The 17,356-nt window shown below is 44.2% G+C and overlaps 1 protein-coding gene across 1 annotated transcript in view; it reads right to left on the bottom strand.

Annotated features, from left to right (window-relative positions):
* The window catches only part of LOC147433638 (uncharacterized), a 40,213-nt gene extending 23,301 nt beyond the window's left edge, over positions 1-16,912 (bottom strand). The window contains exons 1-4 of the mRNA XM_086490295.1: positions 16,759-16,912; positions 16,518-16,652; positions 16,303-16,422; positions 16,135-16,226 (exon numbers count right to left, since the gene is read on the bottom strand). Coding sequence (XP_086346421.1) covers positions 16,135-16,226; positions 16,303-16,422; positions 16,518-16,652; positions 16,759-16,761 — 350 coding nt within the window. The 5' untranslated portion in view covers positions 16,762-16,912. The remainder of the gene's footprint in view (positions 1-16,134; positions 16,227-16,302; positions 16,423-16,517; positions 16,653-16,758) is intronic.
* Between the last annotated feature and the right edge of the window lie 444 nt (positions 16,913-17,356).

Raw genomic sequence — 17,356 nt, 5'->3', positions numbered from 1 at the left:
CTTTTTAGGGCACTTCGCGGAGATATGTCCAGTTTCCCCGCATCCAAAGCACTTCCCTTCCCTGATGTAGCGAGCTCTCTCCTAAGGAGTGAGCTTGGCTCTTCCTCTTTCTACTTTCATTTGTCGAAGTCTGTTCGGCTCTTTGCGTCATGATCTCATCTGTGGGGTAGGTCAAACTGCCATAGTGAATGGCAAAATCCCGTTTCGCATGACTCATCAACTCCTGAATAAAAGCTGACTTTTGTTCCAAGCAGTGATCTCGGATCTCTGTAGGTAGACCCAAGGTAAACCACTCGATTTGTTCCTTGAACGAGATCTTCTTAAATGAAGAGGCAGGTAGAAAAGAGCTCCAGAATCTCTCGCAATAAGCGTCCACTGTATCCTTCTTGGTCATCTGAAGATGGTTCCAAGCAGTTCACATTCATATTCTCGAGTCAGCCAAGAAGAAATAAAAAGCCTCTTGACTTTCAACCATTTAACTGACGCAGTCTTGTTTAATAGAAGCGTGGACCACCAAGTTCGAGCATTCCCCTTAAAGTAAGAGGCAACTCTCCGAATCTTATAGTGCTCTAAGTAACGCCCTCCAGCGAAAGCGATGTCAAACTGTTGCACAAAAGACAAAGCCTTCGAAACATCTCTATATCCAGATAACGTGTCAAATATTATTGACTATCCACCTTCCTTAAACTCTCGGACTTTCTTGCTTTTGTCTTCCAGAAAGTCATACTCGTTGGCTTTATAAAAATTCTTCTTCTTTGCATAAATGTTGCTGTCATCAGAGTCCGAACTGTCTGAAGACGAGTCCTCTATACTGTCATTCACGGGGCCAGATTTAAACTTCTTTGCCTTTTTCTTGCCCTTTCCGAAGCGTTGCTTTTTGCTTCGTTTTTTACCTTTTCTGTCTTCTTCGCTCGAGTCAGATGAGGTAGAAGAACTATCAGAAGAAGAAGAAGAAGAACTGGGTACTCCTTTAAATCGAACACGCTTCTTCTGTTTCTTTGCCTTTTCAAATGTCGAGACTGACGACCCAAATAACCCGGGAAGTCAGTTGTCATGCTTTTTAGCTTTGTTTTGCACGTCAAAAAGCTGACCAATTCGTACATCAACCACCTCTTCTAATTCTTTCTCTGTATACTTCTTGGGAGTAGGAGGTTTCTTGAGAGCCGGTTTTGGGGGTGGTTTTGTGGTTTTCTGTCACTGCGTGTGCACCTTCTCGAAAGAAGTCTTGCTCATATATTTAGCCAATTTCGGGTCCTTGGCAAAATTAAGCATCATCTTTGTTGCATCGTCGATCAATTGCCGACACTCCATCACTTGACGCTTCGCCTGAGTAGGCAGAGGCGCCGGGCGGGCCATACTCCTTGCCTGAATCTTCGTTGTGATCCCTTCCCACATCTCCGGATGCAAAGGGAGTTGACTGATCTTTGCTTATAGCCATAGGTGCCGCGGGAAAAAAATTTAGGGATCGGATTTCTTGTAGAGGAGAAATCGGGCGTGCTCTGATACCACTGTAACAGACTTGGACACTCCAAGTCGAGAATCTACCGCGACAGCACAAATAACCACTTCAAAACAGTTCACAGTTCACAGTTCACAATTGATTCGACACTGGCCAGGCGGAGTTCCGTGCCTAGCGATATTGGCCCCAAAGACTGGCGCCCATGTCAGTATTTCTTTTTGTATTTATCTGTGTTCAAAGTACAAGAGTGCAGGCAGGCGCTCACACTCGGACTCTGCGTCCAAATGCCCTGAGTTATGAGGCCCTGCCTGCTTATTTAATGAGTACAAGGGATGCCAAAAGCAGAGCCCCAAAAGCTGAAAATCAAAAGCTTCGAGTATTTTTAAACGCCTCATAAAAATAAAGCAAAGGCTCTTTTTCTCTTATGCTTTAATAAAGATAAAGCAAGAGTCTCTCTCTCCCATGCAATGCATAGCAAAAAGCAATGCCCAAAAGCTGAGCGCAACCTGTCGTAAATTCCGCCGCGTTTTGCGCTGCCGTCTGTACAACTTGCCACGTGTCAGTAGCCAGCCACGTCAGCATGCGGGTCAGCATTTCCGGGGGTGTGTGGGTCTAGCGAGCAGCCAGGCGAGTGTACCGACAGCAGCCACGTCTCACCCTCTTGTGACATCAGTCGTGATCCATGATTCGTTATTAGGTTCATTCGGGAGTCAATACTCCAAAATCATCATCATCTCATCTCATTCTTAATTCTGCTCTTTGTCCAGAATTAACAGATTCTTTCATAAGACATTAGTTTTATTTAAAATTTAAAATCATCTTCCAAAAAGTCTTATTTCATAAATTCATAAAGCAAAATAATGCTAGTTCATCCATAATTTTCTTATCAAAAATTTGTTCTGGAACAAGTATCGCCTCGTCCTGCTCTACTTTCAATCTGCCAATCATCCCGAGACTTGTGCCTTCTTGGGGCACCGTGTAGCGATATGTCCTTGTTCTCCACATTCAAAACACTTTCTTGCTTTGAGATATTCATCTCTTTGGTCTTCTGTTAGTGAAGGTCGCTATCTCTTCATTGATTGTTTCTGCTATGACTTGTTGAAGGTTCATCTGATGGGTAAGTCCAGTTACCCAAATGTATAGCAAATCCCCGCTTCGCATGTCCCACCAATTGTTGTATAGACTCGGACTTCCTTTCAAGACAATAGTCTCAAATTTCTTTGGGAAGTCCACAACACAAAAACGTTCAATCTGCTCCTTATGTAAGGTGCAACGGAAGTGAATGTTGAACTTTGCTCAAGATGAGTGCTCCGAACTGTGCTCAAAGTTCCTTTTACTTACAGAAGGGAGAGCCTTCCGTTCCTTTAGTGAGAGAGTGCAATGGACACAAACAAAGTGGTGAACATTGTGAATGAAGGTGCTGAGACTGAGAGATAGATAGAGAAGAATACGACACCAGAATGTTGTCAAAACCCTCCTCCAAAGGCCCCACTCTCTATGGCAAGAGCGGTCTACTGTTGATTGCACAAATCTCTACAATGCTTGGACTTGCCGACGATGAGGACGACGACGAGACGGACTGAAATCTGAAAATGCTAAGGGCTGAAATCTGCAAATCTTTATCTGCTGAATTCTGACTCTTTGTCGGTGACAACGGCAATGACGACGATGCAACGACGACGCACTGAAAACGCAGATGCTGAAATCTGCGTTTTCCGGGCTGAATCTGCAAACTTCGATGGATCTGACCGTGCGGCGGGGATCAGCTGCGGGAAGGTGAGATTTGCGAGGTTTGGGACTTCTACTGCGGTGTCTGACTGCTGAAAACTGAAAACACTGGTGCTTCCTAGTGTTCCGTCGCGGTGAATTTGCAAAACGCCGAGGCTGATCTGCAAACCAAAAACTCTAGGGCTGAAAACTGTTTTCTGTAGCAGATACGCTAAGGTTTTTGCTGTCTTGCTGTAGCCGGGGCTGATCTGTTGTGGGCTGGTCTTGATCCAAAAACGCTAGCTTCTTTGTTGTGATGCAAAAAACGCTAGGGCATCTTGGAGGCTCCAGCTGAGAAGGTGCCTGTTGAACGCAAAGTTCCTGCTGCCTCTTCTGCCAGAAAGTGCTAGCGCTAGGTTGCTTATGTGCTTGCTTATCAAATTTTTCCTACTTAGTTCCCAACAAAAGTCACTTAAAAATAAGAAGTGAAAATTGGCTAAAATAGGGAAAATAGATCTATGCACTGTAAAAATGCTCCTAATGGGTTTTGATGGAAATCTGATGATCATGTTGCGTGCAACCAGAGGATATGCATCTACTCTAAGTGTCTACATGCACGGTCTGCGAACAGACTCACAAAAGTGTCAAACGCTTCCTATTCTAGACTGACTGAACTGGATTGAATCCTTGTCATGAAGTAGCTTGTCCACGTATACATAGGGTTAGATGTGTCACGTGACATCCCCTCCTTTTCAAAGTGAGGTACTGGTACCGAACTGTATGGCGTCGAGGGAGATCGTCAACAGCGTCTGGAATCCTGGAAAGGACTCTTCGCCAGCCCACTTTGATGTGTGGGTCGTGCAATACTTGAACTTCATAAAGGTCTGCAACGCTTGCTTCTTTGGGCCGCGCCGAAAGCGACACAGTTTTCTGTGGCTCCTTCAATGCTTCAACTTCGTCTATAGTCATGCGTCTATTGTCTTCAAGAATCTCCAAGGCTGAAAATTCCTGAAACCACATTCCATATGAAGTGACTGGAAAAATTCTAGTCTTCCTAAAAGATTGTGCATGCAATGTAGATGAACAAAGTGACGGAGTGCCAAACCGTTCATCAAACACACGCAGACAATGGGGTCGAATCTTGACTTTCTGATCTAAAACAATCAATTGTGGCAAATCACAATGGAAATGCCCATGCTTGATGCTCAATCCTTCTTGTGCTCTTTCGGATACTGTGTCATGCCAAGGAAGAGACATAGAATGTGAATTCCTTGAATGCAAACATTTCATCTTTTCATGAGAGTTCCGCATACATCTGTGCTCATTCATGAGTGAATCGTGCTCAACGTACAATATGTCATGCCTATGAAAAGGGATCACATAAGGACGGTGACTAAAATACAGGAAAGCATCACGAATGAAACACTCGAACAATGCGTGTTGACTCATCATTGTACACATAATACTTCCTGTGAGGGTTCTTTAAACCTCGTCTCGAGAGCCAAGATCCGGTCTTCGTAATTGATCGAATCTGCAACGAGGTTAGCTTCGCTAGAAAAAGCATCAAATAAACCATCATCCTTGTGAACAATCACATCTTTATCATGCAAATCATCATGCTTGTGAGTAATCACATCTTGATCATGCAAATCATCATGCTCGTGAATAATCACATCTTGATCATGCAAATCATCATGCTTATCATTATCATGCAAATCATGTGTGTCATGCTCTGGAAAAAAAGAGACTGAGAGAGTCTCCTTTTCCGGATTCTTTCCAATCTTCGCCTGCACATTAGAAATGAGAGATGAAGAATGAACAACTTGCTCTCCACGAATGACAAGGGGAGAGTCACTTTTGGCATTGAAAATGGATGTATTTTCCGCCCAATCAATGAGATAGTTATGCTCACAAAACCATCGAATGCCCAAAAGCATATCACATCCTGAAAGAGTAGAAACTACAAATTTTTGCGGAAAGACACTTGTTGAACAATGAACAAAACGTCAAGGCATTCTTGCGTGATGAGAGAGTCCATATCGGGAGAGAAGCCTGACACCTTGAAAGGAGATGTCTTGCAAACCTCGGACCTCCAAGCGGGCTCTTTCGACAAGAGTCACTAATCAAATCATGTATACTGCCTGGGTCAAACAATATAACAAAACGCTGACCCTTCACATGACCATAACACTCAATGAGAGACTCATCAATGGGAGGATCATGAGAGACTTGGGTCACACTCGTGTTCTCATTTATTGCATTGACAAAGGAAGTGGGTTCTGTGGGTTCTTTAGTTTCATTAGATTCAAGCTTAGGACATGTTCTTTTCATGTGACCCTTGATGTGACAATGAAAACGACGACCTTCCTTAGAATAAATGCTTTGTTCTTCCGACGTGATGTATCTCTGCCTTTTCATCTGGAGTGAGCTTAGGTTTAGCAATGTGTTAGCTTTACCCTTAGGTTCATTTGGAGAGTTCTTTTCTGAGAGACTATTGGAAGATTGGTTAGAAGAGTTACTGTTCTTATCATTCTTACCGTTCTTACCATTCTGAGGATTCTGAGAAGTACTTGTGGAAGTCTTGTTTTCCTTAGGCTTTCCCTTGTTGTGCTTCATCTCCTATGCGAGAGCAATCGCTACCGCCTTGTTGAGATCAATTGGGTCAAGGACTTCGACATCAAACCTAATATAGTCGTCCAACCCGAAAATGAAAGCCTCCTTGCACTTATCATCCAATTTGCGTAATTGGATGCCGAGCTACAAAACACGATTAGAGAAAAACATAACTGGCATACCATTTTGCTTGATATTGCGCCAATCATCTTTCAACCGTGCCAGGTACTGTGGGGGCATAAACCGTGCCTTGAGCTTGTCTTGGAAATCGGCCCAATTGAAAGAAAGGGACGCGCCATCCTCGGCTTCCTCTAGGTGCGCGGTCAACTGTGCCTCTTGCCATGCATGGTACCAATTAATGGCATCACCGGCAAGGTACATAGCTACCGTCAAAACCTTGCTATTCCCTGACTTCTTAGTTGTCGCAAAATAAGCATTAAATTGATGCAACCAAGAATGAATAATCGTAGCATCCATCTTACCATCATACTTACTGAAAGTCAACTTCTCTGTGACTGGGTTGTTAGAGTCCGAATCTCGGCTTGCGGCACTTGATGAACCACCAACATCTTTGGTCAGCTCGGGTTTCGAGGTGAGAACTTGTCGGACCAACTCTTGCATGCGTAGGTCTCTCTATACCTCACACTCTGCCTCAAAGGCCACTCGTCTTTCTTCGGCCGCTTCATCGAGCTCGCGCTCCAAAGCTGCCTTTCTTTCTGCTTTTCTTTCTTTTCGTTCCTTGTCCGCCAGGCGCGCTTGTTCACGCTCGCGAATCATCCGTTCCTCTAAGAATGCCCGTCATTCTTGGCGCTCACGCTCCAAGGTAACGCACTGCACTTCTTGTTGTGCCATCGCAACGCGATTCACTTCTTGTTGTTGTGTCATCATGTTGTTAGGATGCAGCGGAATGAATGTTGTATTTTCTCAAGATTAGTGATCCTTATTGCTCAAGGTTCCTTTTAGTTCTTATAGAAAAAGAGAGCTTTCCGTCTTGTAGAGTGATGTGGTCACGAACAAAGTGAGTGGATATTGTGCGTGCAAGTGAATGAGACTGAGAGAAGGAGAGAGAAGAGATACGACACCCGAGAGGTTGTAAAACCCTCCTCCGAAGGCCCCACTCTCGTCGGCGAGAGTGGTCTATTCTTTGATTGCACAAAGGTGTACAATGCGTATGCAATGGACTATGCAACTTGGTCTATGCCGATGACGACGACGGTGACGACGACGACGACTGAAATTTGAGATCTTCTAATTGCTGAATTTCGAGACTGTTTCGGTGGCTGAAAATGGCTGTTTGGGATGCGTTTTCTTGGCTGAAAAATGAGGTTTCTTAGGGCTGAAAACTGATGGTCTTTACGGGCTGAATCTGCTACACTTTAGGTGAATAATGCCGGTCTTAATTTGCTGCTGAAATCCAAAAACGCCAAGGACTGAAATTGGTCCTTCTGTCGCCGGGGTTCTGCAAATGCAAAAACGCTAGGCTGATCTGCTATGTCATGATGATGCCGGGGCTGATCTGCTGTGCACAAATCGCCAAAGCTGATCTGATGCAAAAACGCTAGGTCTTTTGTGGAGAAAACGCAAGAGTAGTCGCGGGGGTTGGTCTTGCTGAGAAGTTGCCTGTTGAGCAAGGTGCTCCTGCTGCCTCTTCTGCCAAAAAGTGTGAACTTTGGTTTGCTTATATATTAACTTAGCAAAATTGCCCTACCTAGAAAGTCACTTAAAAATAATTAGTGAAAATCCCAATAAATAGGAAAATAGGCTAAATGCACTGGAAAATTCCCCTAACTGATGCTAATGGATTCTGATGGGAATTCTGATGATCATGCTATGTGCAACCGGAGGATATGCATCTATGCTAAGTGGCTGGGCATGCACGGTCTACGAATAGACTCACAAAAGTGCCAGATCACTGTTAATCTAAACTGACTTGACTGACGGGAACCCTGCTATGGTGTAGCTTGTCCACCGACACATAGGGTTGGGATGTGTCACGTGACATCCCTTCTTTTCAAAGTGAGGTACTGGTACCGAACTGTATGGCGTCGAGGGAGATCGCCGACAGCATCCGGAATCCTGGAAGGGACTCTTCGTTGGCCCACTCTGCTGTGTGGGTCGTGCGGTACTTGAACTTCATAAAAGTCTACAACGCTTGCTTCTTTGGGCCGCGCCGAAAGCGAGACAAAGTCTTCTGAATCTCCTTTCTTGCGTCAACTTCGTGTAGAGTCCTGCTTCTTTCGTCTTCAAGAATCTCCATGGCTAAAAATTCCTGAAACCATCTCCAACACAAAACCATGAACATACCCATTCCATGTAAAGTGAAGGAAAAAAATCTTTTCTTCTCTAAAGACTATGTATACAATGTAGATGAACATAGAAGCGGAGTTACAACCCGTTCATCAAACACATGCAAACAATGCGATCGAATCTTTTTTGTTTGATCGAAATCAATCAACTGTGGCAAATCACAATGGAAATACCCATGCTTGGTGCTCATACTATCATGTGCTCTTTCGGAAACTGTCATGGAAGAAACATGGAATGTGACTTCCTTACATACAAACTTTTCAACTTTTCATGAACAATCCGTATACATTCGTGCTCATCCATGAGAGAAACGTGCTCAACATACAATATGTCATGCCTAGGAAAAGGGATCACATAACGATGCTGACTAAAATACAGGAAACCTTCACGAATGAAACACTCGAACAATGCGTGCGTACCAATCATGCGAACACATAATACTTCCTGTGATGGTTCTTTGGACCAAGGCTCGAGAGCCAAGATCGGTTCGTCTTGAATGATCGAATCGTCCTGTGGGGGTTCTTTGGACCTCGACTCGAAAGCCAAGATCGCTTTTTCGTGATTGATCGAATCTACAACGAGGTTAGCTTCGCTAGAAAAAGCATCAACTAACACATCATCCTTGTGAACAATCACATCATCTTCATGCAACTCATCATGCTTGTGAGAAATCATATCTTGATCATCATGCAAATCATCATGCTTGTCTTTATCATTCAAATCATCATGCTTATCATTGGCATCCAATTCATCATGCTTCTCATAGTGCAAATCATTGGGCTTATCATTGTCAATCAAAACATCATGCAAGTCATTGTCAATCAAATCATCATCATGCTTCACACAATCATGCAAATCCTGTGTTTCATGCTTTGGAGAAGTAGAGACTGAGAGAGTCTCCTTTTCCTGATCTTGTGCGAACTGCGCCTACACAATAGAAAAGAGTCGCAAGAACTCTTTCATGTGTTGGTCGCTCTTTTCTTTTTGTGCTCTGATCTCGCGATCAAAATCTGCTTGTCTTGCTTTGCTCTCGCGCGCTATGGCTGCCATTCTTTCTTGGTACTTACGCTCGATGGCTGCCATGTCTTCTTCGTAGGCTTTTCTGTCTGCTTCTCTTTCTTGTTCCAACTCCTCCATAGGAGTTAGTGCAATCTTTGTTATAGATGGTGAAGGGGGAGGGTCGGAAAAACCTCCTGGTGTGGAAAATTCTTCTTCACCTCTCTCATGCTCATCACCTCCAAGCGAAGTATCCATTCTGCTGCGAGTGATGGCCATTCTGAAGTCGTGGGTTCTTGTGGGTTCTTGGGGGTCTTGGGTTCTTAAGTTCACGAGGAACTTGGGTTCTTGAGGTTCTTGAGGTCCTTGATTCGTGAGAATCTAGGGTTCTTGAGGTGTTCTTTCACTTGCAAATCGCGTTGGAGAAGGATCTTCTCTTCACCCGAGTTCTACCCTTTTCTGTGGACGCACCCCTTGGCGGCCTTGCGCTCACACCAAGGTTGCTTTTTCCCACCTCACGTCGATTGGCCGGCCACTAAGTGCACGGTCCGCTCTCAATGAGTGAAAAGAGACACAAGGGGAGGCTAGACAAGCCCTTCTTTCTTGGGATTCCTATCACTCTTCAACAAAACACGATTAGGAATCGCCACGCCCAAGTAAACTTGGGTTCGTGCGATCACAACAAGAAAAAAAATTCTTGTGGTTCTTGTGGTTCTTTCCTTGAGTAATGCAGAACACTTCCAAAGCTCTGATACCAATGTTAGGTGCAACGGAATGAATGTTGTATTTTCTCAAGATTAGTGATCCTTATTGCTCAAGGTTCCTTTTAGTTCTTAGGGAAAAAGAGAGCTTTCCGTCTTGTAGAGTGCTGTGGTCACGAACAAAGTGAGTGGATATTGTGCGTGCAAGTGAATGAAACTGAGAGAAGGAGAGAGAAGAGATACGACACCCGAGAGGTTGTAAAACCCTCCTCCGAAGGCCCCACTCTCGTCGACGAGAGTGGTCTATTCTTTGATTGCACAAAGGTGTACAATGCGTATGCAATGGACTATGCAACTTGGTCTATGCCGATGACGACGACGACTGAAATCTGAGATCTGAGATCTTCTAATTGCTGAATTTCAGGACTGTTTCGGTGGCTGAAAATGGCTGTTTTGGATGCGTTTTCTTGGCTGAAAAATGAGGTTTCTTAGGGCTGAAAACTGATGGTCTTTACAGGCTGAATCTACTACACTTTAGGTGAATAATGCCGGTCTTAATTTGCTGCTGAAATCCAAAAACGCCAAGGGCTGAAATTGGTCCTTCTGTCGCCAAGTTGCCTATTGAGCAAGGTGCTCCTGCTGCCTCTTCTGCCAGAAAGTGTGAACTTTGGTTTGCTTATATATTAACTTAGCAAAATTGCCCTACCTACTTTTGTAGGAAAGTCAGTTAAAAATAATAAGTGAAAATCCCAATAAATAGGAAAATAGGCTAAATGCACTAGAAAATTCCCCTAACTGATGCTAATAGATTCTGATGGGAATTCCGATGATCATGCTGTGTGCAACCGGAGGATATGCATCTATGCTAAGTGACTGGGCATGCACGGTCTACGAATAGACTCACAAAAGTGCCAGATCACTGCTAATCTAAACTGACTTGATTGACGGGAACCCTGGTATGGTGTAGCTTGTCCACGGACACATAGGGTTGGGATGTGTCACGTGACACATGTCCATCATCGACTTGACCAAAGCCTCCATAGGATTTAGTGCAAACCGTGGCGTAGATGGGGAAGGGGGAGGATTAGAAAAACCTCCTGGTGGGGAAAATTCTTCTCGCCTTCTTCATGCTCATCACCTTCATGCAAAGTATCCATTCCGCTTCGGGTGATGACCATACACTGAGATCTTTAGTTTCTTAAGTTCACGAGGAACTTGGGTTCTTGTGGGTCTTGGGTTCTTGAGGTTCTGGAGTCTTGAGGTTCTTCAGGTTCTTGAGGGTCTTGAGGTTCTTCTTTCGCTTGCAATCTGTGTTAGAGAAGTATCTTCTCTTCACCCGAGTTCTTCTCTTTTCCGTGGGCGCACCCCTTGGCGGCCTTGCGCTCACACCAAGGTTGCTTTTTCCCACCTCACGTTGATTGGCCGGCCGCTAAGTGCACGGTCAGCTCTCAATGAGTGAAAAGAAGCATAAGGTTAGGCTGGACAAGCCCTTCTTTCTTGGGTTTCCTGTCACTCTTCAAAAACACCATTAGGAATCGACACGCCCAAGTGGACTTCGGCTACGTGCGACCGCAACAAGCAAAAAGAAACTATGTGGTTCTTGTGGTTCTTTCTTTGAGTGATACAGAACACTGTCAAAGCTCTAATACCTATGTAAGGTGCAGTGGAAGTGAATGTTGAACTTTGCTCAAGATGAGTGCTCCGAACTGTGCTCAAGGTTCCTTTTACTTATGGAAGGGAGAGCCTTCCGTTCCTTTAGTGAGAGTGCAATGGACACAAACAAAGTGGTGAACACTATAAATGAAGGTGCTGAGACTGAGAGATAGAGAGAGAAGAATACGACACCAGAATGTTGTCAAAACCCTCCTCTGAAGGCCCCACTCTCTATGGCGAGAGTTGGTCTACTATTGATTGCACAAATCTCTACAATGCTTGGACTTATCGACAATGTCGACAACGATGAGGACGACGATGAGACGGGTTGAATTCAGGAAAATGCTAAAGGCTGAAATCTGCAAATCTTTATCTGCTGAATTCTGGCTCTATGTCGGTGACGACGGCGATGACGACGATGCAACGACGACGCGCTGAAAACACAGATGCTGAAATCTGCGTTTTCCGAACTGAATCTACAAACTTTAACGGATCTGACCGTGCGGCGAGGATCTGCTGCGGGAAGGTAAGATCTGCGAGGTTTGGAACTTCTACTGCGGTGTCTGACTGCTGAAAACTGAAAACACTAGTGCTTCTTGGTGTTTCATCGCAGTGAATCTGCAAAACGCCGAGGCTGATCTGCAAACCAAAAACGCTAGGGCTGAAAATTGTTTTCTAATGCAAATACGCTAAGGTTCCTGCTGTATTGCTGTAGTTAGGGCTGATCTCTTGTACAAAAACGCCAAGGTTGGTCTTGATCCAAAAACGCTAGCTTCTTTGCTGTGATGCAAAAACGCTAGGGCATCTTGGGGGGTCCTGCTGAGAAGGTGCCTGTTGCACGCAAAGTTCCTGTTGCCTCTTCTGCCAAAAAGTGCTAGCACTAGGTTGCTTATGTACTTGCTTATCAAATTTGCCCTACTTAGTTCCCAACAAAAGTCACTTAAAAAAAATAAGTGAAAATTGGCTAAAATAGGGAAAATAGGTCTATGCACTGTAAAAATGCTCCTGATGGATTCTGATGGAGATCTGATGATCATGTTGTGTGCAACCAGAGGATATGCATCTACTCTAAGTGTCTGGACATGCACGGTCTGCGAACAGACTCACAAAAGTGCCAGATCACTTCCTATTCTAGACTGACTGAACTGGACTGAACCCTTGTCATGAAGTAGCTTGTCCGCGTACACATAGGGTTAGATGTGTCACGTGACACCTTAAAACTGATCTTCTTAAAGGATGAAACAGGTTTCCCAAAATCTTTCACAGTGAGAATCCAAAAATTATGTCTTGATCATCCGAATATGGTTCCAATCAGTAATCACATGTCGTTCGTATTCTTGTATGAGCCATGAAGAAATAAAGAGTTTCTTAAATTTCAACTACTTTGTTGACGCTTGTTTCCTTAACAAGAGAGTGGACCACCATGTTCGTGCATGGCCTTTCAAAAAGGATGCGGCCCGTCTGATCTTGGAGTGCTCTGTATAGCGGCCTCCAAAAAATGCTATGTCAAACTGTTGGACAAAGGCTAAAGCCTTGGGAGCACTTCGAAACCCTAAAAGTGCTCAAACTTTACTGCATGTCCTCCCTCTTTGAATTCTTTGGGCTTTTTGCCCTTGTCGTCGAGGAAATCATATTGATTGGCTATGTAAAAGTGCTCTCTTTTTGCATAAAACATATGGTCTTTCCATCGTTTCTTGCCCTTTCTGTCCTCATCACTCAAGTCAGAAGAAGATGAGTTATCCGAGCTGTCAGAAGATGAGGACGAACTGGGCAATCCTTTGAAACATACATACTTCTTCTGATTTCTGGCGTTTTCAAAAGTGGATTTTTGACCCAAGTAACCAGGTTGCTTTTCCCATGGCTTCTTCGTATCCAAAAGCGGATTTGGGCCTAGACTGCATCATGGAGTTCTTCTTCAGTAAACATTCTCGGAGTAGGAGGCTTCTTGATTGCCGGTTTGATTGGTGGCTCGGTGGCTTTCTGCCACTGAGTATGCACTTTAGCCATCGACTGTTGGGTCAAAAATTTTGCAAATTGGGGATCCTTAGCAAACTGAAGCATCTACTTTGTGCATTCATCAACCTGCTATCAACGTTGCATCTCCAAGAGTTCATACTGTGTAGGCCGAGGTGGCCCGTACTCGTTTTCTGCTAAGTTGCTTAAATTTTCCGGAAGAGGTTGAATGATTCTTTTCGGAATCCATATGTAAAGTGGGATTCTTTATAGCTTTGTGCCCTGTAAAACAGAGCGATGAAGATGGGAGCGCGCCCGATGTGCGATGTACGAAGGGTGGGAGTGACTAATAAGTCCGAGGTTAGGACCCGTCGGGACCTGATAATTCTTTAAATTCTTCAATAACAGTTTCCAGAAGTGTCCAAAAGTGCCCAAAGTGCCTTGACCTCTCTTTGATAGGACCTGTATGCTTTGAGAAAAGCACACCTTTGATGCTCTGATACCACTGTAACACACTTGGGCACCCCAAGTCTAGAATCTATCGCGATACGAGAGAGAATCACTTAAAATACTTCACAACTTTAAAATCACAATTCAATTTGGTCGACACGGCCCGGCATAGTTCCGTGCCCAAAGAGATTGGCCCCAAAGACTGGGTATTTCTTTCATATTAATGCTTGATCAAAGTTACAACTCCCGCAGGGTCCTCCGCTCTCAAACTCTGCGTCCAGATGCTCTGAGAAGTGAGGCTCTTTTATTCTTACAAGGGATGCCAAAAGCAGAGCACCAAAAGCTTCAAAACTCAGAAGCAACTTAGTCCCAAAAGCTTCTGGCTCCAAAAACTGCCCAAAAAGTAGTCAGCGCAATTTATGGATTTCCATACAATTCTACCACGTCAACGCTTGTCAATGCGTTTCGCGGATTTCCATACAGTTTTGCCACGTCAGCAACTGTCAACTCGTTTCACGGATTTCCGTACAGTCAACCTGCCACCCACAACGCATTTTTCGGGCGTCTGTACAATCAGCCACGTCATCACTTTTCCGTGTGTGTAAGGGTTGCACTGCCACGTCATCAATTTGTGACACCTTGTACTATTTATAAGAGCCCTTGGGGCCTCACTTTGCAAAGCATCTGGACGCAGAGTCTGAGAGCAGAGGTCCATCGGGAGTTGTACTTTGCAATGATTAATGATAAAGAAATACCGAAAGGGACACCAGAGTTTGGGGCCAATACCTCTGGGCACGGAACTCCGCTAGGCCGCGTCAACACTCTCTCTCTCTCTCTCTCTCTCTCTCTCTCTCTCTCTCTCTCTCTCTCTCTCTCTCTCTCTCTCTCTCTCTCTCTCTCTCTCTCTCTCTCTCTCCCCCCTAAAAATCAGTGATTTTGAAGCTTCTTTTCCTGTGTTGCTATTGATTTCTCGCTCGGAGTGTCCAAGCTTGTTACAGGAAGGGTGAAAGAAAGCCCACCACCCCAACGAGAGGGAAGAAAAGCTTGTCCCCCCATGCTGTCTTGCTAGTCAAAAGGAACAGCAACATCAATCTCCCGGAAACGTGTAGCAAAACCTTGATCTCTACATCAACCAACGCTCAAACCAACTATGTAAAGAGGCTGCTCGACCACTCTCCCATCTGGCCCAATTAATATGTGTTATTGACCCTCTCGATCTGCCACACAAGCATTCAAAATCAGCAACTACCACTCAAGCTTCTCCAACAATGAGCTGGTTGTCTACCAAAGCACGGCGCATAGTCATATGGCCATATCCTCAGCAAGGAGCACATTAAAGCAATGATACATGTGGTGCCAAGGTTTGGGGCCAGTGCTTCTAGGAGTGGAACTCCGTCCCTCCACGTCTCTCTCTCTCTCTCTCTCTCTCTCTCTCTCTCTCTCTCTCTCTCTCTCTCTCTCTCTCTCTCTCTCTCTCTCTCTCTCTCTCTCTGTGTGTGTGTGTGTGTGTGTGTTCAATTGTGTTGAAGTGCTAAGTCTGTTCCAGTTTTGTCTTTTCAGTTGGCACGTGGTGCCACATCTGATGACATATGTCAAGAATCAACCACAATGCAGCATGATCTAATTCGCGGTGCTTTTCTCCCAGCTGAAAATCTTTGACCAAGTGTAGGCGATTTCCTATCGGTATTTCTTTTGTATTGCTAAGACAAAGGTACAATTGCCGGGGAGCTCCTTCTCTACTTCTGCACATGCTAGAATGCCAGAGATGACCCCCGAGGCTTATATTTAAAGGCCCCAGGCCCTAAAAGCATTAGATATAATAAAAAATAGACTTGATACTGGCTGCTTTAAGCACTCTGTCTTCTAATACTCAAAATCGATCAATCATATATCCTTGGTCTTCTAATGACAAAACTAGAATCAATCCTCTAAATCCAAGCAAAACAAATGTATAGGCACGAAAGTACATCTTGCCACATAACTTTGAGCCCAAAGAAAGCACAACATGGCTCAAAATAGAGCCAATTATAAATCCACTTTCCAGGCTTAATGTAGGCTAATGCTCAAAACAAAATCAACCTTCTAACTTCAACAAAAGAGGTGGACAAGCGTGAAAAGCCAGGTGCAAAAATCTGCTAGGTTTGAGATGCTCTTTCTAGGTTTTGACATCTTTCTCTTCACCTACAAAATTCAAGCTATTGATAGAAATATCCACAAACAACACAGGTCAAGTGTAATATCGTTTGGATGCATACAGGAAAACATTATGGCACTCATCAAATGCTAATCACTTACTTGTGATACTCCACATAGCGTGTGAAGCAATGTCTTGCTTGGTTTGTGGTAGGAAAGCGAAAATCCATTGGTGCAGTCTTTATATCATCAAGCTGAAAAGATGCATGCAACAATCAGAAAGAACACATTTCAGTAAAATTGCAGGAAGCCATAGGACAGACCGCTTACAGTCAACTTGCGTGGCTTCTCTTCTTCTTGTTCTTCTTCTGCTGCTGTCTCCTCTCCTTCCTCAGCAGGTTTCTCATCTCCCCCAGACTCTTCATTTGCCTCAGTGGTGTCTACAACATCCTATGCATCAATGCAATTCAATTCATGAAAATGCTGAAGCTCATAAGATTGAGTTGTGCCGCACAAGGTCTCTGTACGTGAATGTGGACACTTACAGACTCATGTATGGTCTGTTCTTCTACAATTTTAGGAACCTCGACCGCATCCTCAGAATTCTCCTGGTTGTCCATTTGGGCATCCTTTTCTTCATTGTCATGTTGAGTTGCAACCTTGTCCGCTGCTTCAGAAGACTTGCAAAGCAACAACACAGGATCAAGCGAGGAAACCAAATTGCGAGAAAACGTATGAGCCTGCGATAGCGAATCTCAGCTCAAAGGGCCAAACCCTGTCCCTTACCATCGCGATCGCTACCTCTGTGACTCACGGAAAGCAGGCCACGAGGCGGCTTTCACCCCTACACAGCTCCTCACCCTTCCAAAATCAGTCAAAAAAAAAAAAGTCCCGTAATAAACTAGAGTGCGTCGTTAGCCGCATTTGTATTGGATTGAAGTGAGTCCAAGAGCAAGAGAAAACAAGAACCTAGAAGAGGAGCTTGAGAGAGAGAGAGAGAGTGTTTGTGCTTTGTTTTCCACAGATCTTGTTACCTCAAGTTGACATGGTCCAGTGTTCACAATGCCATGATCTACATGTCCCAACTTTGATATGTCTAAATTTGTCCTTAGTTATTGTATTAATTTTTTGATTCAATCTCGCCCTATTGTACGCATTGTTGTCATTTGTATAAGTGTGGTTGTAATATGAAGATTCAACAAGAGAATATGTCCTTGAAGAAGAAAGTGGAAGAAAGAAAGAGCTTGTTACTTTTTAGCACAGCATGTTTCCTTGTTTTTTGATTGATACCTTCTTTAATACAATACGAAAACCCCAATTTTGGTCGCAAAAGAACCATGCAAATGTTATAATTTTTATAAATAGATGATATGAGTCGTTTAAA

This window comes from Adiantum capillus-veneris, chromosome 19 (assembly GCF_014529385.1).
Source record: "Adiantum capillus-veneris isolate H3 chromosome 19, ASM1452938v2, whole genome shotgun sequence".
Taxonomy (NCBI): domain Eukaryota; kingdom Viridiplantae; phylum Streptophyta; class Polypodiopsida; order Polypodiales; family Pteridaceae; genus Adiantum; species Adiantum capillus-veneris.
This window is presented reverse-complemented; position numbering and strand designations above follow the sequence as displayed.